The sequence below is a fragment of the Ambystoma mexicanum genome, chromosome 3p (genome assembly GCF_040938575.1).
Source record: "Ambystoma mexicanum isolate Mex_15411 chromosome 3p, UKY_AmexF1_1, whole genome shotgun sequence".
Classification (NCBI taxonomy): domain Eukaryota; kingdom Metazoa; phylum Chordata; class Amphibia; order Caudata; family Ambystomatidae; genus Ambystoma; species Ambystoma mexicanum.
The window spans coordinates 598,385,428-598,410,208 of record NC_090925.1 but is presented as its reverse complement, the minus strand read 5'-3'; the positions used below and the strand labels follow the sequence as shown (position 1 = coordinate 598,410,208).

General features: G+C 49.6%; 1 protein-coding gene across 5 annotated transcripts in view; it reads right to left on the bottom strand.

Moving 5' to 3' along the window:
- Nucleotides 1–24,781, bottom strand: part of STK4 (serine/threonine kinase 4) — a 1,472,593-nt gene that overhangs the window by 899,038 nt on the left and 548,774 nt on the right. For 3 of the 5 annotated variants that reach the window (XM_069651354.1, XM_069651352.1, XM_069651353.1), the window contains one exon: nucleotides 3,599–3,763. In XM_069651354.1, the coding sequence (XP_069507455.1) occupies nucleotides 3,599–3,763 (165 nt within the window). Of the gene's footprint in view, nucleotides 1–3,598; nucleotides 3,764–4,129; nucleotides 4,159–24,781 lie in introns of all 5 variants that reach the window. The other 2 variants (XM_069651356.1, XM_069651355.1) reach the window with 1 other exon arrangement.

Sequence of the window (24,781 nt, the reverse complement as noted above, 5' to 3'; positions counted from 1 at the left end):
CCAGGAGTAGAAGCCCTCCCCTAGCTCCCCAAGGGCAACGGGTTCCACAGCTCTGAGGTCCAGAAGTTTCTGAACCTCGGCCTTGAGGGAGGGTGAGCCCGACAGCTGAAAAGGAGGGTTGAGGGGTGGGGTAGGGGATAAAGGTAAGCGGAAGACCGCTGGAGCGACTGACAATCTGTCTTCTGTGATGGTCTGCCACGCCTCCCAATGAGACGCAATGCGTCCTCCCGCCGGGTTCTCGTGCGAGCATTGAAAACCCTCATTTGGCAGGTTTATCGGTGGCGGTGCCACCTGAACCTGATGAGGAGGCTGAGGAGCGGGAGAAAAACTGTGTGCGTTGTTGTCTACGGCGGTTATTCCCCGCAGGAGTATCCACTCTGCGAGATTTGCGGTCGAGGAAGCCCCTAAATCCAGAGGAGGGTCGACTTTGCGACAACGGTCTCTGGGATTTGAAAGGAGGTTTAACCAGAGCCGACAATGATTTAGCCGTCTGAGTGCTATCCTTGGTTTTGGTGAGCTCTACATCAGTAGAAGAATGAAAAAGCTCCTTACCATCGAATGGAAGGTCCAACACCTTGTCTTGCACTTCCTTAGAAAATTTAGTGGCATGCAGCCACGCCTGCCATGAGGTATCAACCCCGAGCATGAAGCCTCGAGTCGAGGTGTCTACGTGATGAGCCGCAGCCTCCAGGAGATCCTGGGCCAATACCCTGGCATCGGAAAGGCCTCCTTTGAAGTCCTCCAGCTTCTCGACCGGGATGTGCTCCTCAAACTCCAACAGACCTTTCCACATCCGCATGTTAGCTCCCGCCAATATCAATTCGGCGTTGGTCTGCCTAAGCTGCAAGGCCGAGTTGGCGAAGATTTTCCTCCCGAGGGAGTCGAGGAGCTTGTCCTCCTTACCCAGAACCTGAGTAGCCGTCGTGGAAGAGGATGCTGCAGGCCTGGACTGCAAAGTGGCGGCAGCCACCACCGTAGAGGAGGGAGGCAGACAAGACGACAGAGCCACCTCTTCCGAAGAATGCAGCCTGTACCTCGCGTCAATCTTTTTATTGTCAAAAAGTCCCGAGTGTGGCTTTTCCCCAGACTCTTCGGACCTTGGCCAGAACGTCCTTCTGCAGGAACAGGCCGGTACGCTCCAAGGGAGACAGGGTGAACGCACCAGAAAGCACGCCCTCCTGCGGGCAACGGAACATCTAAGAAACTCATCATGTCCAGTACCCGGTCATGAAAGGCTCTGATAGAGCGGGGAAGGTCCCTGTTGTCCTGATCGCCTTGAGGGTCATCTGACAGGTCAGGATCCTGCTGAGCCGTGTCAGGCACGGCCTTGTCCATTGGGGACAATGGAGGCAAAGGCGGGAGTGCAGGGGGGGGGCACCACGGGCAAGGGAGACACCAGCGGAACCATCTGAGGAACAGGTGGAGCCGGAGGCGCCGGTGGACATATCTCCTTGAAAAGCCCTTTGAAATATTCCCTCATGGGGTCGGTGCGCATAAGCGCTTGAAATTTACCGAAAAAGGCATCCTCAGGAGATTGTTTCGGGACCTAAGGAGGTCTCTCATGAGGTGGACAAGGCCAGAGACGCAACGGGGAAGGGTGCCACACCGGACCCTCCACCGACGTATCCACATAAATCAAAGGAGCCGCCCCCACGAGCAACGAAACATTGTGCGGAAGAGGCATCCGGGCGTTCCAATCGTAAACTGGCCGGTAAGGATGCACACAATGGACCTTAGGTTCCCCCAAGAGACCGAGCCCTACACCAGAAGCCGATGGCGTAGTTGTAGGGGTAGCACCCAAAATGGCCACCGTAGTCGTGGTGGGAACGGGCGCCATTTTGTCCTCATCTGAGGGGAACTGCGGCACGTGAGGAAGTGAGACAGGGGTCCCGGTCGATGGATCAGGGGTCTTAATCTTAGCCTTAACATAAGGAACCTCGGCCAAGCCGGTACTATGAGGCCTGGAATGTTTTTGTGACATACCAACCGCCAACTGAGCCTTCGAAGGAAGGACCTCGGCACTGCCGGTAAAAGAAGAACTTTGCTTCTTTGCCCCCTCAACAGATCTGGTGTCACCACAAGAGCGGGAACGGTGCGCTTTCACCGACAAAGCCTTGACCGGCCTCTCAGAACTGTTGGTAGCTTTAGCCTCTGTACAAGGGACCTCGGACCCAGGTCCGGTAACAGCCTTTTCTGTGCGGGCCTCGAACATCCGTTCGGTAACTACAAGCCCAGCCAAGGCCTCGGGGCTCACCCCGGTTTTGTTTTTGAGGGAAGCCAACAGAGAGGCATCAGAGCGAACTCCGGTACCCCACGACTCAGTAGAACTGGGTCTACAAACAGCTCCCACAGGAGGGGCCTCGGAGCGTACTCCGGTGTTCACAGGCCCCTTACAGAGACCCTCGTAGAAAACTCTGGTAGAATTATTAGTCCCAAAGGGCACCTCAGGGCAAACCCCGGTATCAGAGCGATCAACGCCCCTCCCGGACCGAGAGGAACCCGGGAAGGTATCACCCGGTCGGGGTGCCCTGAAAAGTAAAGAACTTACCGGGCGTTTTTTCTTCTCGTCGATGAACGCCTGAAAATGCGAAGGAGGAGTTCGTCGGAAAACCTCCTCCCACCGCTCCAACCGACGCTGAAGTGCCCGGACCGAAAGGGAGTCACAGTAAAAACAGGAGTCCCAACGGTTTTCCGGACCCAAACACTCTAAACAAAGAGGATGGGGACCCGCCCTCGCGAAGCGACGGCGACACAATGAACAATCTAGAAAGTCTAATTTGAAAGACATAGACAGACTAGTAAACAAACACTAGTGTCCGGCCCCGATCGAGCGGAGAAAAGGACTGATGGGCAATGCGCGGGGCGGAGCCAAGGTGGGCGGGGTTACGGCCGCGTGCCGGGCCCCGCGCAGGAAAGAGGGGAGGGACACATTTTTGAAAAAAAATGTGGATGCTTTTTACAAAGTGCTCCGGTCCCGTCCCACAGGACGGAGAGATGTCCCACAAGTATGGAGGAAAGGGGACGGGACGTAGGAGTAAGAAGAGGAGCTTAGGAAGGGAAGTGACACACGAGCGTCTAAGTCACAGGATTGGTTAGAATGGAACTCTGGAAAACGACTCAAAATAAGTTCTGTTTGAGGAATTGTAGTTTTCTGATTTTCTTTTGAGTGTTTTCTATTGGTATATGGAAAATGAAGTGTTGTTTAATGGCTGATGAAGAGTTTGTAATAAAGAAGTACAGCTAAATGCTCGCCTCCTTGTCTATAGAATCAACACTCCCTACAATGGTAGTATGGGTCATCTTTATTATAGGCCAACTCAAAGGTATCCTTTCTAATGACCTCAGAAAGTTGGGAGGTTGAGAGTTCAAAGAGTGATGTGAAGGATACTAATAGCTATGAGTTTCGGACACATTAATCCACTGGCTCATTATGTGTTGTAAATACTGAATTGTGATATTTATGACAAATCTTTTACATAACACTTGTGAATACAAACCACCTCTCTGTCACCTGCATGACATTATATATTGTTGGAGGGTATGTGCAGCGTTACATAGGCCTTATTATTGACTTAATTCAAGTTCTACAAATACTTACTGTAAGCTGACCAGCAACTCCAAAATCTGCAAGTTTGGCATGCCCCTCTGTATTTAGCAAAATATTTCCAGCTTTGATATCACGATGTATTTTTCTCATGAAATGAAGGTATTCAAGTCCTTTCAAAGTTGACTGAAATACTGCCGCAATTTCTTCTTCGGTTAACTTTGGAATAAAAGAAACAACATAACTGCATAACTGTCTAAGATGAGCATGTGTATCAATGAAAGCATCTCCAGCAAAACACCAGCATGTTCAAACTAAGTAATATGGGAGACAGAAATATGTTTGGTAAACTATGTGGGACAGTGCAAAGAATGAGGTACAAAGCAGACACTAAAATAACAAGATGAGTTTACATTAAAAGCAAACACAATCTTAAAGGCATCCACCCAAGGTACTAAGGTGGAGGGCGTGTCATGTGACCAAACAGATTCTTGCACAAACTAAGGTATCGTTGAAAAGCCTAAAACAGTACACCAGACACAGCACAGACATATTTAGTGCCTCTTAACCATTAAAACAAATTACCTGCTGAGGTTGCTTGAGGACCATGTTAGCTAGCAGATGAAAAGCACAATTATTAAAGGATTACTGCATTAAAAGAAACATGGGTGTTTATCAGCAGGTGTTTTTATAGATCAATTTTTAAAACTATCATTATGTACATAATCCTTTCTGACGAGAGGCATAGAGGATAATCAAGAGATCATTGCCATATGGCATACATCATTATAATAAAAGAAACAAATAACATAAAAAGGGGCAAACTTGAAGCATATGGTTCGCTGGGGATAAAGGTGTATGAAGTACAATGGTCATAGAGAGTCTCACGGCTTGCGACAGCTAGATGTATATTTTTTGGAGGCCCAGTTGCAGTATATTTTTTGGAGGCCCAGTGCAGTGTATTATCACAGCAACAAGAAGGGCTACGAATGCTGGACTGGGATATCCTTTGCAATATACAAAGCATGACAAAGTCCCCTGCACTTACGAAGGTCACAGGCTGGCTCACCAGGCTTGCCATGGGCCCCTCTTGAACCCCAAACCTCCCAAAGCCAAAGAGACCCAAAGACACAAACCCCTGTAGTATGGAGTGACTCAGAAGCTCCTTCCAGACAGACCCCAAAAACCCAGTGAAGGGAAGGAAGACTTCTCAGTAAAGTAAAAAAAATGTGCAACATTTCAAAGTCCCAATAGAGCTGGGAAACACCTCAGCATCAATGCAGAGAGAAACCTTTGTCAGAATGAGTCACCCGTTCACAGACCAAAAAAGTCCCCCAGCGTACACAATTGCATGCCATGTGAAACTTACTCGAGTTGTACATGAGCACAAAAAAAAAAAGAAACGTATCCCATTATCCCACACCAGCGAATGTTACGTGTATTACAAATTTGCAATTTTCTTGTGACAAAGAAGGTACAGTTACACCAAACAGGCCGCAGGAGCGAGGACACAAGCAAGAAACCCAGTGGATTTGGGGGACACGATGCAGAGGGACCTTGTGATTTCCCCAGGCCTGGGAGCTTCCCGAGCCCTGAGCACATAGCAGGAATTGCGTGAAGTCGGAGAAGATGCTGCCCGAGTGCCGACTGAGGCACTGAATCTGCTAGTGTGCGGAGAGAGGCACAAAGCAGGCGAGCTGGGCTCGTGACAGTAAAGCACAGAAGACCAGTGAGTGTCGGAAGGGCAGAGAGGCTCTGGGGCGCTCCAGCAGGATCGCAAGAGAACACTGGTCTGCAATTGGAAACAACAATGTGTTTATTGAATATCGAACTAAAGGTAGACTTAACATTGAACAATCAAATTCTCACTGAATAACAAACTAAAGAGAAATTTAATTATGAACAACTAAATGCTAAATTGAATACCGAACAAAAGGGAAACTTAAGCACTGAAATCAAAAGGTGCATTTTGAGTATTCACCTGAATAGAACTTTCAATCGGAACAATAAAAGGGCACATTTGAACACTGAACCGAATTGAGCACATGTGGCATAACAATTTTATTCAAACATCAATGTCAAGAGTACTAAAATGGGAAAAGCGTCAGACAGTTAACTTTTAAGAGTGAATGCAGTGTGACAAGGCCACAGCTTGGCAGAAGATGGGGGACACATGGCGGCAAGGCCACAAGGATAATAAGGAGTAGCCAAGGAAGTGCAAGAATACCCACAAAGCCAAGAAGCCAATAAAAGGAGCTTAGTGAAGGTGACTTGGTGCAGAGCAGCAAGTGCCAAGGAAACGTGTGTGTGTTCTGCAGAGTCCAGGGGCCCTGGTTGCGTGACCTTTGATGGGTGGACAGTGTGGTCTAATAACTCTGTCTAGACCAGAGAGCCCTGAATGGTGACACATAAGGACACTGAGCAACAGCCTAAGGAAACCACTGCATACAAGCTGGCGAATTTGGCCAGAAAGAAGAGCAGGTTGACCTGGTGTTTGTTAAGACTCTTTTCTTAGGAAAGACTATAACAAGTACAAGCAGCAGAATTGAAGTTTTGGGGAAGGGAAACCTGAGGCTTATAAGAACCACACTCGTTGTCTTGAGAGCAAACTCTCAAGACCCCTTTTGCTTTTGAATTGTGTTACTTGAAACTTGGGGAAGGGAACCCCAAGGATTGGTTCGGAACTATATCACCCTGAACTCGGAAAATGTAAACTTTGAGACTTTTTCATGGAACTTTCTTGTCCTTTGGAAAGGGGAGCTTAAAGTAATCTGTGAGCTGGAAGAAGCTCAGAACTTTGAGTTGAACACCATTTCCTTTGACTTTCACATCCCTACAAATTGGTTAATTCTAGTTGTGAGGGCAAGGACTTTCATTAGTTTCGTTCAGGTAGGGAAATCCCACGTTCACATATGGCAAGTTGGGCATTAGTTAATAACTATCTTTTGTTTGAATTTTAAGTCTGTTGTCTGAGTCGTACATCATGATCTCTTCCCAGGTAATGGGGCAGGATACCTCATACATGTCCGGGACATGTTTGGAAAACAAAATGGCGGATATCCTTAACGTAAGCTTGGCCCTGCCTCTCTCCCACCCACATGTCCCCAGGCACATTGCCTAATCAGAGAGCAGCCCAAACCAAACAGCCCAGGTGCAACCAATGTCCCTGAAACTCAATCCCTCCAAGACTGAATTCCTAATTCTGGCCAACAACCCTGAACATCCTGACATCCAGACCTTGCTCTCTGCAATAAACCTCAAAGGCTTCACACCCCAGCTGGCCACCTGCGCCAAGTCTCTTGGGTTTGACATCGACAGACACCTCACATTCAAACAGCACATAGCAAGGAAGACACAAACCAATTGGAACCAAATACCTCTCTTGTGGAAAGTCAAGCCCTTCATCCCAGAAAACTTTAGATCCGCTGTCCAAGCCTTTGTCCTCTCCCACCTGGATGGTGGCAATGCCCTTCAGGAAGGCCTTTCGGCGACTACTCTGACACCCCTGAGAAATGCCCTGCATCTAGCAGCAGAACTCATCAAAGGACTCTGCAAATTCAACCACATCACCCTGACTGTGATCGAACTGTACTGGCTCCCGCTGCAAGCCCGTATCATCTTCAAATCATGTTGGATCATCTATAAGGCTGTTAACCTGAAGTCCTCAAGCTGCCTCACCAAGAAACCCAGAATCACCGGAGACTTGTGATCCACCAGAATTAAGGACATGTGTAGACTTGAACTCCACCTCTATAGGAAGGAAAGTACAAGAAGACAGGCCTTCGATATCAGTTCAGGAAAGAGCTCAATACCTTTGTTTTCTATGAATGGCTCTACCATAACACCAGGTCCACAAACTCTCCACTCCCCACCCTTAACTGAAACTCGTGATCTGCTCCCCAATGTTTCCTCTCCTTGCTGCCAATTACCCGCCTCCATTGTTGTTAGCTCCAGCTCCCTTTTTCGCTACTTTCCTCACTGTGTTCTTCCCCTATGATTGTTAAGCACTCTGTTGCTTCCCAAAGCTAAATCCTGCCTTAATAAATACCATGATAATAAGCACTGTTAAAGGGGAGGAGCAACCAGAATTTCAAAGCCAGGTATCCGGGCCAGTCAGTGTCAATCCTTTGACCTGACAGGAGGAGAGCAGCAGACCCTTCAAGACGCCTCTCATGGAGACCACAAGTAAGGATGGTGTAGACAAGGAAGTAGGAGACACTTGTGTATGGTAAGGAGGGAGAAGAATAAGTTACTTACCCCTGGTAAGGTTCTTTCGACTGGATGTTCCACCCACATATTCCTCATCTTTGATACTAGATATCCAGCTTCAGCTGCTTCGGAAAAAATAAATTGGCAGAGGGTGCTGTGCGTCGATGGAGTCGACTCGATTTCCCTCGAGAATGATGAAATCAAAGGCATTGTAGCATGCGCTGCGCCCGTTGGCTTCAGTTCTGTTTTTCTTACAGTAGAAACTAGCCGCATGACTGTGGGTTTGACCATACTCAACTTTGAAGGAGCAAAAGCTGTAATAGCAGGGAAATTCTACTGTGGGGTAGACTGGGAGGGTGATGAGGAATACGTGGGAGGAAGATCCAGTCGAAAGAACGTTACCCGGGGTAAGTAATTTATTCTTCTCCCTCCCTACCATACACAAGTCCTACTTCCTTGTAAGTAACTTGTTCTTTGAATGGATTGTGTCCTGCCCCGTATTGCTCATCTTTAAAGACTCCCAATGCAGTATTTGATTTACTGGGGGGGAGGAGGGGGGTTACAAATTTAGTTTTAAATGGTTTTCATGAACCAAATTGAGAACAGCTTTCCCAAAGCTTCCATCCTGACTGAGAGAAGACTCAAGGCAGTTATGTTTTGTGAACGTATCAATAGTAGACCACGTTGCTGCCTCACAAATATTTTTTAATGGTACACCCCTTCGCAGGGCTTTAGAGGTAGCCATGGCCCTGGTAGAATGGGCCTTTAATCCTTCCAGAGGATCCTTGTCCGCCAGTCGGTAGCATTCCGAAATGGCCAGAATGATCCACCTGGATAAAGTCTGTTTTGTAACAGCCTGACCCAGTTTGTAACCTGTATAGCCTATAAAAAGCTGATTGTCAATACAACGTTTTGATAGCCTAGATATGTAAAAGCTCACAGCTCTGCGTAGATCCAATCTATGTAATCTCTCTTCCTCTTTGGCAGGATGAGATGGAGGATAGAAAGTGGGTAAAACAATGTTCTGCCCCACATGAAAATCAAATGACTTTGGGTAATAATTGAGGTTTAACCCTCAGAACAAGCCTATCCTTATGGAAGATAGTGAAGGGTGGTTTGGATGAAAGTGCATCCAATTCACTCACTCTACGAGCTGAAGTTAATGCTGCCAAGAGAATGGTTTTAAATGTTAACCTTAATGGACATGAATGTAAAGGCTCAAAGGGTGCACACATTAGAAATGTTAGTACCAGAATAAGGTCCCAAACTCAAACCTGGAAAGGGAATTAGGGGAACACATTGCTGAGCCCCTTTGGAAATGGTGTCACCAGTGGAATTTTGAAATATGAACATTCTTCTGACGAGCGCTTAAAGATGGATAGTGAAGCCAAATAGCCCTTAATATTTCCAACCTGGAGCCCCCGATTGGGTAAGCATAGTAGAAAGGATAATACCTCTGGTGTTTTGCACAGACAAGGGTCTACATTCTTGTCTTTGCACCGGCTGCAGAATTTGTTTCAATGGAAACGGTACAAGGACTTTGTTGCTGGCCTTTGGGCCGAAAACAAAATCTCCATTACTTCATCCGGGATGTCCCAATCCTTTTATCTCAGCCTCTCAGAAACCATGCGTAAGGCTGAATGTCTTCACCTCTGGCTGGAGAACTCGAACCTCCTCTCACGAGAGAAGAACCTCGCTTAGTGGAAGATGTATTGGAGGGCAGATGGACATGTCTAGAAGGTCCGGGTACCACGTCCTCCTGGCCCAATCTGCGGCAATTAGGATCATGTGTTTCCCAAACTTTCTCAACCACCTGATCACGTGAGGAATCACAGGGACTGGAGGAAACGCGTACAGGAGTGGAAACACCAAGTCCACTACTAACAAGTCTCCAAGAGCTCATCTTGGAGGAAATTCCCTGGAGCAGTACAGTTCGCACTTCCAGTTGACACTGGTTGGGAACAGATCCACTTGAGGGGTTCCCCAAAAGGTAAAGATCTCAAGAGGGACTTCCTGAGCTAGTTCCCACTCGTGGGACACTGCTCTGCCTGCTCAGAGCGTCTGCCGCCGTGTTCTCATCTGCAGCTAGGTGAACTGCCGAGAGATTCCTTCTTGAATTGCCCAGTACCAGAGCTGCATTGCCTCTCGGCACAGTGGTAGTGACCCTATACCACCTCTCTTGTTGAGGTAGTGCATGGCCACTGTGTTGTCAGTCATTATCAGGACATTCTTTCCCCATACAGAGGGCAGAAACGCCTTCACCAGTAGTCCGATTGCCCTCAGCTCCAAAAGATTGATATGTAGTTTGAACTCCGATGGAGACCAACGACCGCTGACTGTCAGATCGTTGGTGTGGGCTCCCCACCCCGTGAGTCAGGCGTCCGTCACTACTGTTATCTCCTGCCATGGTTGCCAAAAGTGTTCTCACTTCAGAATGTTGTCCTTGCAGATCCACCACAGGAGATCCCGTGCAACACTGCTTGGAACCTGAAGTAGGTCTGACATGTTTCCTGAGAACTGTGACCATTGTGTTCTGAGGGCGCCTTGAAGGGATCTCATTCTCAGACAGGCCTCCGGCACCAGAATAATGCAGGATGCCATGAGTCAGAGCACCCTCAAAAAATCATAGGCGGAGAGACATTGGGCACTCTGAAACTTGGTGATCAGCTGCAGAATGTCTAGAGCCCTCGCCTCGGGTGGCAAGCCCTTTCCCAAGGATGTATCCAGTACAGCCCTGATGAACTGGAGCTTTTGAGAAGGTGTCATATGGGACTTCTTGTAATTGAGGGAGAAGCCCAATATGTGAAGGGCAGGTCATGCTGAAATGATGATGGACTTCTTGGGTATTAGGAAATATGGAGAATACCATCCCAGCTACAGGTAACGCTTCTATAGCTCCTTTCTCTAGCAGGGTCAACATTTCCTGCACAAGGAGCAGATCCGGAATCCTCAAAGAGTGGTTCCCCGGTGGATGGTTCTGAGGTCTCTGAATGAAAGGAAGGCAGTAAACGTGGGCTATTGTTTCCAGTGCCCAAGCATTCGAAGTAACGTCTCGCCATTCTTCGAGATGCTGAGAGAGTCTGCCTCCCACTAGCGATTTGTGACACAAGACCTCAGAGAGGTTTTGAGGCGGCTGATGCAGTGGCTGATGGTAATGATGTCCCTGCTTGAGCAGGCTTCGCACCTCTCCCTTATCCACCACGAGGGAATCTTCTGTGGCCTCTTTCACCAGCCATTCCTCTCGCTCATCCAAGTGAGGAGTAGTTGCAAAAAGATCTACCCCTCCAAGGCTGCCCGCTGGGGCGAAAAGGCTAAGGCTGTCTGGTAACGGTGCTTAAAGATTTGGATGCCCTTTTGAGGTCTGCAACTTTTCAAGGCTTTCGTCAGCCTAGTTGCCAAAAAGGTGAGATCCGTCAAAAGGCATGTTGAGGAGTCTGGATTGAACATCCGGCGCAAATCCAGACTTCTTCAATCAACCAAATCTGTGTATTACGGTGCGAGTAGCCATCACTCTGCTGATGATATCAGCAGAATACAGACTCGACTGAAGAGACTCCCACATGGCTTCTTTGCCGTGTCTAACAATATCCAAGAACCTGTCTCTTTCCTCCCCCATCTGTAATGTGCTTTGCCATCATGGAAATGCAGTCCCATAGAGTGAATGAGAATCTTGCAAGGGCACATGTGGAGTTGGCTGATTGTAAACCCATACTCCCTGCAAAAAAACTTTTCCTGCCCATCCATCTACTCTATTGTCATCCTATCTGGAGGGATAGTAGGATAAGCTGCCTGCTTGGAAGTTGCGGTAGCTGCCTGTACCACCAGACTCTCTGGAGTGGGGTGTTTAGACAGGTAGTCAGGGTCACTACTGGAAGGGCAGTATTTTTTGGTCAGGTTTTTATTTACTGCCGGATTAGTTCCTGGGGTCTCCCAATTTGCCACCACCCTTTTTGGAGAGCAACATGAAATGGTAATATAGGATCCATCTGCGGACCCTTATCAAGGATGTCCGTCAGATCATCCTGTTCAAAGAGGAGGGGAGGCCTATTCCAGCTCATATAGTCTACCACTTTAGACATTAGCTGTCTATATGAAGCATCTGCATGCTCACCCCCCTCAGGTCTACCAAAATCCAGCTCAGCTGAGGTGTCTACCCCACTGGCCATCTGTAAATGATCATAAATATCTTTCAACCTGGCTTCAAAAATAAAGCGCTCAGGCACATTTGGTGTATCAAATTGGAGACCAAAAGGTGCATCATTATTTGAAGGGTCATTTTCCTCAGTAATTGAGGAGAGATTTTAAATATTCTTTCCTTGGTTAAGTAATATAGCTTTTTTCTGGTATAGGCATCAAAGGCTTGGTAAACGGTGGATTGACAGTTGAGGAGACGTCAAAATCTTTTTTTGCTTCGATTGTGCCATAGGTTTCCGTGGTGCAGTAGGCATCGATGGTGCAGCTAGCGTCGAGGGTGCAGCCAGCGTCGAGGGTGCAGCTGGCATTGATAGCGCAGCCAGTGTCGATGGTATCAGCGATGTCGAGAGCTTAGCTAGGTTTGATGGTGCAGCTGGCGTTGATGGTGTCGACAACCCCGACCTCCACTTATGTTTGGGTCTTACAGCTCGAAGGATCCTTCGATGACTTGTCATCGCGTCGAGGCCTCGATGGCTCTCGAAGAGGATCTGGCCTTCGCCCCAGGATCGAGGGCAAGTGGGATTTGGCTGGAGCTCTTTCCTTACCGTCTTCTTTGAAAGGCGCGGTAGGAGCATGGCTTGCCGTGGTTTTTGTTTTTGGAATATTTTCAGCATTTCCGACCTAAATGCTTCCCATTTGGCATGTGTGCAGTTTTTCTTGGGGCAAGATTCCCTCTCAGGGGAGGTGTTCGACGACAAAGTCAAAGAAGGTGACCTGTGGTGCCACTTTTTTTACTTCCTCAACGACGACGAGGAGTGGTGGGAGCCACTCCTCGATATCTTGATCTCTTAACCCTCTTCCTCCGAAAAAAGTCGCCTCTCGGCTTGTCGGACCAAGGCTTTTTTGACGGGGTAGATGGGGGATTTTTTGAGGGGGGGGGGGGGTTTTACCTACCGCCAATTTCCCCTTTCACTCCTTCAAAGCCTTTCGGTCATTGACTGCACTTGGAGCAGGCCGAGGTCTTATGCTCCACCCCGAGACACCACAGACATACTCGGTGTGGTCGGTTAACAACATTTTCTAATCCCAATCTCGACACTTCTTGAACCCGGTCTTCAGGGTAGTCGGTGTCGATGAAGAAGATGTATTGCGGAGAACAAAAGAATCACACCATAGTTTTCTCAAAGTAATAGCTAACGCGAAAAAACAGAACTGAAGCCAACGGGCGCTATGTGTGCTATATATGCCTTTGATGACATGATCCTCGAGACAGAGGCCCTCGAGGGACATCGAGTCGACGGCATTGACGCACAGCACCCTCTGCCGAAAAAATGTATCCGAAGCAGATGAAGCTGGATATCGAATATCAAAGATGAGGAATATGTGGGAGGACACAATCCATTCAAAGTATGGAGTAGGAAGAAAAGATAGAACTTGGATGAAGGAGATTTGTGGTTAAAGGAGGGAAGTAGTAGTAAAGGTTTTCTGTGGGAGGGAGAGTTTGCTTTGCAGGAGACAGCGCAAGGTATTTCTGAAGAGGAAGAGGGATATCACCTTGAAAAGGAAAGTGAGGAGTACCAGTTGGGAAGAAGAGGAAAAGCAGAGATAAACTCCCAAAGAGGATGAAGGAAAAAGGTGGGAAGGAGAAAGATAACAAGTAGGAGAGGCAAGTAAAAGAGATTGGTATAGGGAGGAATTAGGGTAATCCCATCTTGAAGACAGAGCAAGTACTGATTTGGAGAGGAAGGAGACAAATGCTACCTTGAGGAAAAAGCAGGAAGGAACTATATAGCTAGACGTTTGTGTTTAGAGGAAGATGGAGAGTCACAAGGAAGCAAAAGGCTATTGTTGTGAAGGGGAAAAAGGATTTGATTTAGAAAAGAGTTGTCTCAAGGTGGCGGGTTACCATCCAAGGAGGGAGAGTTGTTGGCAGGAGGTGGAGAAGACATTATCAAGAGGAAGAGACTGAGTCTCTAGAGATGGACCCTTTTAGGCAGAGAAAAAGAGAGACCACCCACTTAGATAGCAAGGATAATTAGGTTCTGAAGAATTGCACTGGTCCAGGGGAGAGAGTAGAGGTGGGCAGAGGAACAAGATGGTCCCATTATGCCAGGAGCAGTGAGCACAGCGCAGGGATAGCCAGGATGGAGAAGAGCCAGGAAATTAATATTGGGCGGAGAAGGAGTGGAAGGTAGAAGATGAGTCATGCTTCTCAACAAACACTACTAGTGTGCATCATATTACCCTGAAGGTGCTGACCTTGCACCCATTCTGCCAGAAAGCTCCCACTGTGCTACTAAAAGAGAAGAGGGAAGAGCTAGAAGCCAGCAATCATGAGGTCCCCAAAACACTTATCTGTGGGTCAACAGCCGAGGGAAACTAGCGGCACAAGGAGAAGGCTGAAGGACAACACACCTCTGCTCCTACACACCCTGGAAACAGGGGTGATACCCCCCTTTATAAGGGAAGGCATTTATATACATTAATTTTGGATTTTCTTTTGACGGGCACTGGAAGAAACATTTGCGACTTTTGATTTGCACTTGTCACATCACTTTAAAATTCACTGAGCACTTTCAACATGGAAAAGCTGTTTAAGGAATCCTTTCCAAAGTCTTCCAGTTGTTAGGTGAAGCCAGGTGTTCCAAGGCAGAGGCAAGCTAAATCCCCTAACCATCCGCAGGGTCCATTGGGGGGTGAATTTGCTGCTGGAACAAGTCCTGCAACTCTGCCAGCCACACTTTGCCCTGGACCTCACCATGCTGCAGGACCCCTGAAGATACATGTTAGCCTCCCCCGTGTTTGAGAGCCCAAGAAGAGGATGCATCTTGTCCCTGAGACCCTGAAGTGGGACTCACAGCTCCTGAGTGCCAGGACAGCTCGGATTCCTGCCACTGAACAGCTGCAAGCCGCAATTCGAGCGTGTTCGACCCAGTCCGAACCACCAGGTGACCTTGCGCAGCTGCCTTTGACACTCATCGCATTGTTTGCCCGTTCGAAACAAGTTTGCTGCCGCACCACACCGGCTGAAGCGCTTTGTTGCCTTGGCTCAAATAGAGAAGTATAGCTGCATGTGCATTGCTCAAACTAGCCTCTTCATCAGCAATCGAGTCGACAACCGAACAACGGCTGTCGAACCTCGACCATTGAACCGAACCTGGTGACTTCTACGATCCGCACAGCTCAAGCCACTCTGAACTGCAGCCTTCTTCCAGTTCAAACCCGCCTCGACACCTGCTCGCCGATGGACAGCCGTGACTGCCGTGTCTGAAACTGACCTGAACTACCGAACAGCGCTGAGAAGCCTTTTTCGCCGTTGTCGAACCGCCAAGACATTGCAAAAGGTACTATTGACTGATAAGTGCCTACAGTTCCAATTTGACTGCTAGAGACTGGCTAGTTTAGATGAATGTGTTCTTGCAACCTCAATAACATCTCCTTTTGAACATTGGAGTTTTTGTATTTCCTTTACTGCCCATGTCTCATTACCCAGAGTGCTGCACATTCTAGCTTTGCATATTCTGTGTTCTTTCTACAGGGGTGGGTTTTGTAGTGTTTTCCATGTAGTTATTGTACACAATGGACCTCATTACGAGTGTGGCGGTCCGGAAACTAGGGTGCCGGTAAGCAGACCAACACACTACGAGTCCGCCTGCCAGGGCTGCTGTGCACGACAGGTCTGACCCTGCCGGGCGGAGCGGCCACGGCAAGCAGAATTGCCATGGAAGCAGTGGTGCCGGTGCTTCCGAGTCCCCATTCCCATGGAGTCCTATGAGACTTACAAAACCTGCCGCCTGACTTCCCGCTCCGACGAGACTTGTAATGTCCCGGCAGATCCGGTGTTACAGGAATGGCAGCAACCCGCCAGTAGCATCGGCAGGTTACCGCCGTACTCGTAATGAGGACCAATGTGTCTGATTAAAGTATGCAAAAATACAATATAGACTATCGGTGCACACCTATGTAAAAAAGATGCTTTCAAAGAACAGGTAAAGAGTAGAGAAAAATGGTGTCTCACAAGGTAATTGCATATATATAAACTAATTAATTTCCATGCCAAATGTCTTTATATTGATTTATGAATGGAAAAGTACATGGAAATAGAGGCTACTTAACATTACGTGTCGTACAGATCTAAAAATCCAAGTAATTGTATTAATATAAACAATGACCAGTGCATGAATCAAAAATCCAAAAGGCATATACAACAAATTACAAACAACTGGTATAAAAATATTAATTGTAATAGCAAAATGACTGCAATGAAGTGCAACAAAAAGTATGGCCTACATACATGTCTGAATGAATGTAAAGGGAGAAATGTATCATAGAGGCGTGCCTAAAAACATGTGAAACCTACAGCTTAAGGTGCAAGAATAGATGAAAAATAATATACTGGTTACATAATTTCCAGACCACTTATTTGAACCTCTCGGGTCTCTCAAAACACTTCTAAAAATGGTCAATAGTGACCATACACTACTAACTGTAATATTGATCTCAAACCATTCGTAGTGAACCGATGATGTGAACTATGAGGTGGTTATGGGAACAAGAATCGGTTTGATTTCTAAAAGGTTCCCTACTCAATTTAAATTAAAAAAAAATCCTTCCAATATAATTTCCACAGACTGCATCATAATTCCTTCAAATTCTGTCTGTCTTCTTTAGAACTTATCGAACCACTTAGTCTCTTCCTGTATTTCGCAATAAATACAATTTACTTTTATTCTTTGATTGATACAGATCTATTAAGCCGACACCGCTGAGGAACTTGACTCCTGCAGAATTGCTAACTATAGTAGATACTGCTTTTGGCTGTTGGCTCCTGGAATAGGAGGTAAGGCCGGATGCCCTCAACTTCTGTATTAATGGAGACTCACATAGTTAAGACTTGTAGATACAAGATAGATTTCTAGATCCCCTTATTGATTTTACTTCCTGACTTCCGTTTTCTCTAGTGTGAACCATAAGCCTTGCATCCCTTGTGAGTGGATGGTATACCTACTGGCAACAAGGAGTCCATTAGAAAACTGGTCTTTGAACCTAGCATAAGACAGTTGAATGAGAACTCTATATTGTGGGAGAATGCTATTTTAACATAGCCAACTGTGTATTTTTTGTGAAATTAAACTGATATGAGTGAACAAAAGAGTTATGCATCCTGCTCAAAATGTTTTTTTATTTTGTAGATGATGATTATAAGAATCTGGAATTACAATGTTCAATACTTGCTCCTGACGAAGGGTGGAAACCCGAAACGCATAGAGGTCTAAGCTCAACTGCTGAGAATATTTTGTTTGATTAAAATAACTTTTTTTGACACTTCTGTCTCTTATAACTTATTCCGTAGAAACTAGCTGTGTTCCCAATGCTGAACCATAAAAGTCATGAAAGTCTGCATTGGGAACGCCGCCCGTGCCGTTCGTAGCAGCCGCGCTCCGGCGAAGGAAGGAATGGAATATAAAAGGTTACATGGCGTGTATAGTTCTATGAGCACTCCTGCTTGAAAACCTGATATTACCCTTCCAACACAGAAGGACCACCATACGAGGGAAAAACTATGATGAGGGTGGGGCCTCCTGAAAACAGTCAAGTCAGATTATGCAGAATAAAAGTTCATGAAGACAGCACACTAGGAACAAGTTACTTACCTGTAACTGTTGTTCTCCAGCATGGGTCTGGCATGGATTCACATGCTCATGAATATTCCCCGTCGTCAGGCTGGGAATCCTCGGTATAGAAAAAAATCAGTATCAGTTTAGTTTCTGATCTGTCTTTCTTAGTAGTAACCAATCACTGGTCTCTGGGTCATACTGCCCCCAGCCAATGACTGCCCTCTCCCTAAGCTCCGCCTCTGGCAGCCATCCTCAGATTTGGTAGCACGTAAAGTGGCAGTCTGACCAAGTGAAGAGCCGCAGAGGGGTAGGCGGGAGGGTTCACATGTGAATCCATGCCAGACCAATGCTGGAGAACAACAGTTACAGGTAAGTAACTTGTTCCTTCTCCAGCATGGGGTCTGGCATGGATTCACATGCTCATGAATAAGAGAATACATAGCAGTACACACATGCACAACCACGGGAGGTGGCAACAGGCTCAACATTAAGCAATACAACAACTCAACATTAAGCATCTCTTACCTCCTCACCAGGCTCACCTTAGGCAAACAGGTTGCGCAGCACTGCTTGGCCGACCCTGGACTCCTCCCTGGAGTCCCGATCGACGCAGTAGAATCTTGTGAAGGTGTGCGTCGACCTCCACGTCGCAACCCTAGAGATGTCGAGCAGGGGCACACCATACAGGAACGCCGTGGTAGCAGCGATCACTCTGGTCGAATGGGCTCTCGGACGGCTGGGCAGCGGTCGATTTGCCAACCGGTGACAGTGCATGATGCAGCCGGAGAGCCATCTGGAAATGGAAGTCTTCGAGAGAGCCTTTCCTTGATTCACAGTCCCAAAGTTCACAAACAGCTGTGACGTCTTCCGAAAACTCTTTGTGTGGTCCACGTAGAACTTCAGCGCTCTAGCTACATCCAGCGAGTGCAAAGTCCTCTCGGCCGGCGACGAAGGCGATGGGAAGAAAACTGGCAACACCAAGGGCTCGTTGAGGTGGAAGCCCGACGGCACCTTGGGCATAAAGGAGGGGTGCGTCCTCAGCACCACCCTCGTGTCATGAAAAGTCAAGTATGGAGGCTTGCAATATAGGGCCTGGATCTCTCCCACTCGTCGTGCGGAGGTGATGGCCACGAGGAAAACTGTCTTCCATGACAGGAACTTCAAAGGCGCCGAATGCATAGGCTCGAATGGGGCCCCCATGAGCCTGGTCAGCACCACATTAAGCTCCCACTCCGGGGCAGAGCCTTCACCGGCGGGAATGATCGGAATAGTCCCTTCATGACTTCTTTCACCAGGCGATGAGACCACAAGGACCCCCGTCCAGTAGTCCTGGTATATCGGGAGATTGCAGCCAGATGTATTTTGATGGAGGCGTGAGCCAGTCCAGCTTTGGCCAGCGACAGTAGGTACGGCAGTACTTGAGGGGCCATAATCCGCAGAGGGTTAATTTTCTGTGCACGGCACCAGACAGAGAACCTCTTCCATTTATGTCCGTAGCACTTGAGAGTTGAGGACGCCCTGGCCTTTGCAAGAACCTCTCTGCAGTCCGCCTGGAGGTCGTACCCTCCAAATTCTAGTGCTGCAGGAGCCAGGCCTGCAAGTTCAGCGACTTCGGGTTGTGGTGAAGAATGACGCCTCCTTCTCTGGAGAGAAGGTCTGCGTCCGTCGGCAGCTTGACTGGTGTGGACATTGACAAGTCCAGAAGGTCCGGGAAACCAGATCTGTCTCGCCACGCCGGTGCGACGAGGATCATCCTACACCGGGACCTCTTGAGCTGGTTGATGAGCCGGAGCAGCAATGGCAGCGGAGGGAACGCATAAAGAAATAGGCCGTCCCAGGGGAACGAGAAAACATCGCCCATGCTCCTCGGCTGGGGGAACCTGCTGGCGAACCTCCGGCACTTGGAATTCGTCGCCGTCGCGAAGAGACCGATTTGGGGTTCGCCTCATCGTCGGAAGAGTCGATCCACTTGATCGTGGCGTAGTTCCCACTAGTGGCAAGAGCGCAGCTCCCTGCTGAGTGAGTCGGCGATCGTGTTTTTTATTCCTGCCAGATGAAGAGGCACCAGAAATATCCTTTGGGCGACAGCCCAATGCCACAGATCCTGGGCTTCCTTGGTTAGGGCCGGGGACCTGGTTCTGCCCTGCTTCCGGATTTAGAACATCGTGGTGGTGTTGTCGGTGAAGATCCTCACCACCTTGCCCTTGAGGGACGGAAGAAAGGACCTGAGGGCCCAGAACACTGTGCGGAGCTCCAAGATGTTGATGTGGAGTGACTTCTCCTCCGGGAGCCAAAGGCCTCTTGCGTGAAGATCTCCGGAGTGCGCTCCCCAACCTTCCATGGAGGCGTCCGTCGTCACTGTCATCTGGTGAGCTGGGGTCTAAAAGTCCGTGTCCGCCGACAGATGGGAGCGGGTACCCCACCACCGGATCGCCTGACGGAACGTCTCGTTTAGAGGGATCCTGTCCTCGAAGCTGCCTGTCGACTGGACCCAGCGGGCGTCGAGGAACTCTTGTAAGGGGCGCATCAAAAGCCTGCAAAGGCGCACCAGATAAATGCAGGAGGACATCATCCCGAGGAGGGACTTGATAGATCTTACCCTGGCCATGTCCGTGGCCAGCAGACGCTGCACCTTGCCCAGAATGGTCCTGGTCCTTTCCTCCGACGGCGAGGCCAGCCGCACCACTGTGTCGAGCTTGGCTCCCAGAAACAGGGCGACTTGCGACGGAACCAGGTGGGATTTTGGAAAGTTGATGGAGAATCCCAGGTCCGTGAGCAGCTGGACGGTCTTCGCAGTGTGCTCCACGGCGAACTCCCTTGTCCTTGCCCGGATGAGCCAGTCGTCCAGGTAGGGGTAGACGTGGATCCCCTGTAGGCACAGCCGCGCCACCACCGGTGCGAGGCACTTGGTGAACACCCTGGGTGCCGTTCAATCCGAACGGGAGGGCCTTGAACTGGTAGTGCCGCCCTTGGACCACGAACCTGAGGAACTTTCAGTGTCTTTTTAGAATGAGGATGTGGAAGTACGCATCCTCCAATTCCAACGACGACAGGAAATCGCCCTCCTCCAGCTGTCCCAGCACGTGCTGGAGGGTGACCATACGGAACTTCTGGGCCTTGATGATCGCAGGTCCAGGATGGGACGCCATCCTCCTGTCTTCTTTTTTACGAGGAAGTACCTTGAGTAAACTCCGGAGCCCCGAAGCCTCTTTGGGACGAGCTCGATGGCACCCTTCTTGAGCATCGCCCTTACTTCCAACAGTAGTTGAGGGACGTGATTTTCCTTCCTGGCCACGGGTGGAACGCGAGGGCACTTCTTCTGAAACTCGAGGGCGTGCCCTTGGGCCAGGGCGTCCAGCACCCAACGGTCGGTGGAGATGGACTCCCACACGCTGATGAACCTCGCCAGCCGGTCTCCCACCGGGGTGCTTCGGAGGGGGCCCGACCCCACCGTCGGTTCAATCTTGTTTGGAGGCCGCCTTGCCTCCTTTACCACCTCCCTGTCGACGACGACGGGCACCACCTGACTTGCCGCGTCGCCTGTAGGCTTCCTGGGACGAAGATCTTGCCGCTTGGCGGTACGTGGAGGAGCCACTGCCGGATCCCTTCGAGGCTCCTTGTCTGCCTCCGGAGCTCCGAAAGGACAGCCGTCGTTGTTGGAGCACTCCCAGTGCCCGGGCAGTCTCTGCGTCTGTCTTGATGGCCTGAAGGGACTCATCAACCGCCTTCCCAAACAGATTGTTCCCGTCGAAGGGCATGTCCAAAACCTTGGTTTGTATGTCCTGGCGGAAATCCGTGGCCTTGAGCCATCCTCGTCGTCTCAAGCAAAAGCTGTTGCCCAACTGACGGAAACCGGTGTCGGCGATGTCCGTTGCCACCATGATGGCGTGGTCCGAAGTAATCTCACCTTCCTGTAGGATTTCAAGGGCCTCAGCCCTTTTGGCGTCTGGAAGGAAGTCCAACAGAGGGGCGATTTTGAACCACAACTCCCTGTCGTAGCGGGCTACGATAGCCAGGGCATTGGCCGCCTTGATAGTCGTCGCTGCGGATGAGATGATCCGTCGTCCCATCATGTCCAGCTTCCTGCCCTCGCCGTCCGGCGGGGAAGTTGATGTCGAGGCCGATGCCCCCCCAGCTTTCTTCTTTGCCGCCGCCGAGACGACCGAATCCGGGGTAGGTTGCGCCCGAAGGCACAAGGGGGCAGCGTCGGGGACCTGGTACTTCTTCTCGTAACGGTCCCTCTTTGCCGGCGCCGTGGCAGGGTTCTTGAGGAGGGCGAGCCCCTCATCCCAGATGTCATCAAGAAGCGGTACGGCGAGGACCGTCTTCCTTTTAGCCTTGCGCCGTTGGTAAAGGAACCCTTCCTTCTTCTTCTCTTCTGGGCAGAGCTGGAAGAGCTCAGATGCCCTGGAAATCATGGCATGAAAGGATCCAATCTCGTCAGGCGGGGACGCCCGAGCAGGGGGCGATGGGGGACACGTCCCGTCGTCGCCTCCGTCGTCATCTGTACCTGTCGTAGCCGTGTCCGTGCCTGTATCGTCCCCGTGGGTAGTAGACCAGGGGGAAGGCAGAGCAGGCCGCAGGGGTGGGAGAGGTGGCGTAGGATGCGTCCTCCTCCTCTTATGCAGTGGACTTTCCGAAGGTCCTGGCTCCGGTTCCCCTGTCGGGTCTGGCTCAGGTACCTCCGTCGGGGGTAGAGGCAACCTTGTCCTTATCTCCGAGCATAAGGACTGAATCGCTGACAAAATGGCCCCCGAAGTGTCCTGCGGCGCCGGAAACGACGGGCGCGAGGGCTCTTGAGGAGCCTCGTCGGCGACACCGTCGCTCTTGTCATCGCCCTCGTCGGGATCCCTCCCGATGGGCTGGGCCTCTTCTACGACTTCGATGAGCTCTTCTTCAGAGGCCGTGTCCGTATCCACGATGGCCACCAGCCCCTCCCCCACCTTTTCCAACGAGGACTTTGTGGGGTCTTCTCAATGGGCCTGAAAGACGACTCCCTCCGCGGTGGCAGGGAGACTCTGGGTCCTGAGGTCGCCTCCACTGGTGTAGCCTCCACAGGCTGAGCCAGGGCCACGGCGACATCCTCAATCGAAGACTTAGCAGGGTGAATTAAGGCCATTGTCACCTTCTGTACGCTTGGGGCCTTCACCTTGGGGGGAGGGTCCGAGCCTCGCTCCCCCTCTGCCGGAATCTTCGAGATCGACTGGGGCCTCTCAGAAGCTTCGCCGGGTTCTCGGACTTCCTCTTACCCGAGCCAGAGCGTTGGCTCGTGGTTGATGGCGCCGGGGAGGATGCACCCTGCCTGGCAGCCAAGGAGCCCGACCGTTCGGCGCTCCCGGTGCCCGCAGACTCGCGGTGCTTAGCCTTTTGTTGGGCCCCGGTCGCCGGGGTGCCCTCACCGGACTTAGAAGACCGCTAGGACTTCTTTTTCTTCTTCTCGCCTGACAGGCTCTTCCCTTCCAGCCAGTTGGCGAGACAGAGGTGTGCGTCTTGTCCTCATGGAGACAGTAGAGGCATAACGAATGCTCGTCCTCCTTGAAAACATTCTGAAGCTGGCATCCAGGGCAGGTCCTGAACAGCTTCCCGGGCATCGAGCTTCCTTTCTCCTGGGCCATGTCTGGGTAGGCCTCGGAACTTCTGTAATCCTCCGAAAGCGTAACTCGACGAAATCTTCACCCTTGAGGGGCGTAGAAAACTCCAAAACGGATCTCCGTTCATCGGATGTAGAAACGGTGGAGCTTGAGGCTCTATTTAACCGAAAAATGAGAAAAATCTCCTGAAAAAGCGCGAAAACGCAGCAAAAGCTCGAGAGCTACAGCACGAGGACTCCCAACACTTGAACGTGCGGTAAAAATCTGAGGATGGCTGCCAGAGGCGGGGTTTAGGGAGAGGGCAGTCATTGGCTGGGGGCAGTATGACCCAGAGACCAGTGATTGGTTACTACTAAGAAAGACAGATCAGAAACGAAACTGATACTGATTTTTTTCTATACCGAGGATTCCCGGCCTGACGACTGGGAATATTCATGAGCATGTGAATCCATGCCAGACCCCATGCTGGAGAACTTTCAAATACTCCCTGTCCCAGTATACAGGGGAATTCAATGAGCTGCCTCGGTCCATTCACCTTTTTTATAACTGGGCCGACATGCACCGGGGACGGTGAGGCACCGCAGGCCGGTTTAGAAAAATAATGGAACTTCAAAAGACTATAAAAAGGGATTAATGGGACACTGGATCCCAGGGGAAGGTCAAGCGCATGGAATTAGGAGGGAAAAGGCCTCAACCACCAGTGCAGGTTAAGCAGGTCCACCCCCGTCGTCGTCGAAAAGAGGACTGAGGTATGGCGCCGGAGGGCAGAGTCAGCAGAGCGCATGCTCCTGGTACTACACCTCCGGGCGCAGCTAAATTTAAAGGGGTGAGGGTTTTTTCTGTGAAAAAGGTTCTGTTCCTGTTCCTAGCGAAGGATGCCCATGCAGTATAGAGGAAAGGGGACGGGACGTAGGAGTATTGTAACTATGCTAACCGAAGCACTGGGAAATGTAACACGTGCATATTACATGGAATACATGGAAACTGTTGCGTGCCAAGCAGAGCACCAGGGGCCATACAAAGGAAAAGCGTACATTTTGTGATCAAATTGAATTTGTTAAGTTTGCTTATTGGATCAAAATGGAAAATGTCAGAGTGTGTTAGTAAATGATTAATTATGGGCAATTACAAAGCATGCACTGCAACGATGCATAGCTCTCAAATAAAGCAACCATCATTCCATGTGTTGTCATACCTGTTCAATCTTGATTTTGTAGTAATAAAATCTGTTAGTATGATCGTAGCAGATGCTTATCCACTCCAACAAGGACAAAAGCCGCCTGGGTAAACAGAACTTGAGTTGTCAATCAAAGGCAGGTCCTTTTCAAAATGCATTTTGATGGTATAAAGCAAAGGTAACTCAGCAAAGTGACTACTGTACTTTTAGTCCAGAGTCTCCTTTCCTCCATACTGTACTGGCATCCCTGCAAGGGGACCAGATCCAGAGGCTTCTGCACCGCAGAAATATATGCTTCCCTATTCATTACTGAGTCTGCCAGGGTGCAGCCTGGGGCATGACCATGCACCCCCAGTCCTGCCCTCTGTGCCCCACCTGAGACCACTTTTTACATGTTCGACACAAGTGTACTAACTGCACTTCAGTGCTCAGGCGATAAAGGGAGGGTTGTACGGTAGAAATAGAACTCTGGGCTAGGGGTACAGTAGTCACTACGATGAGTAACCTT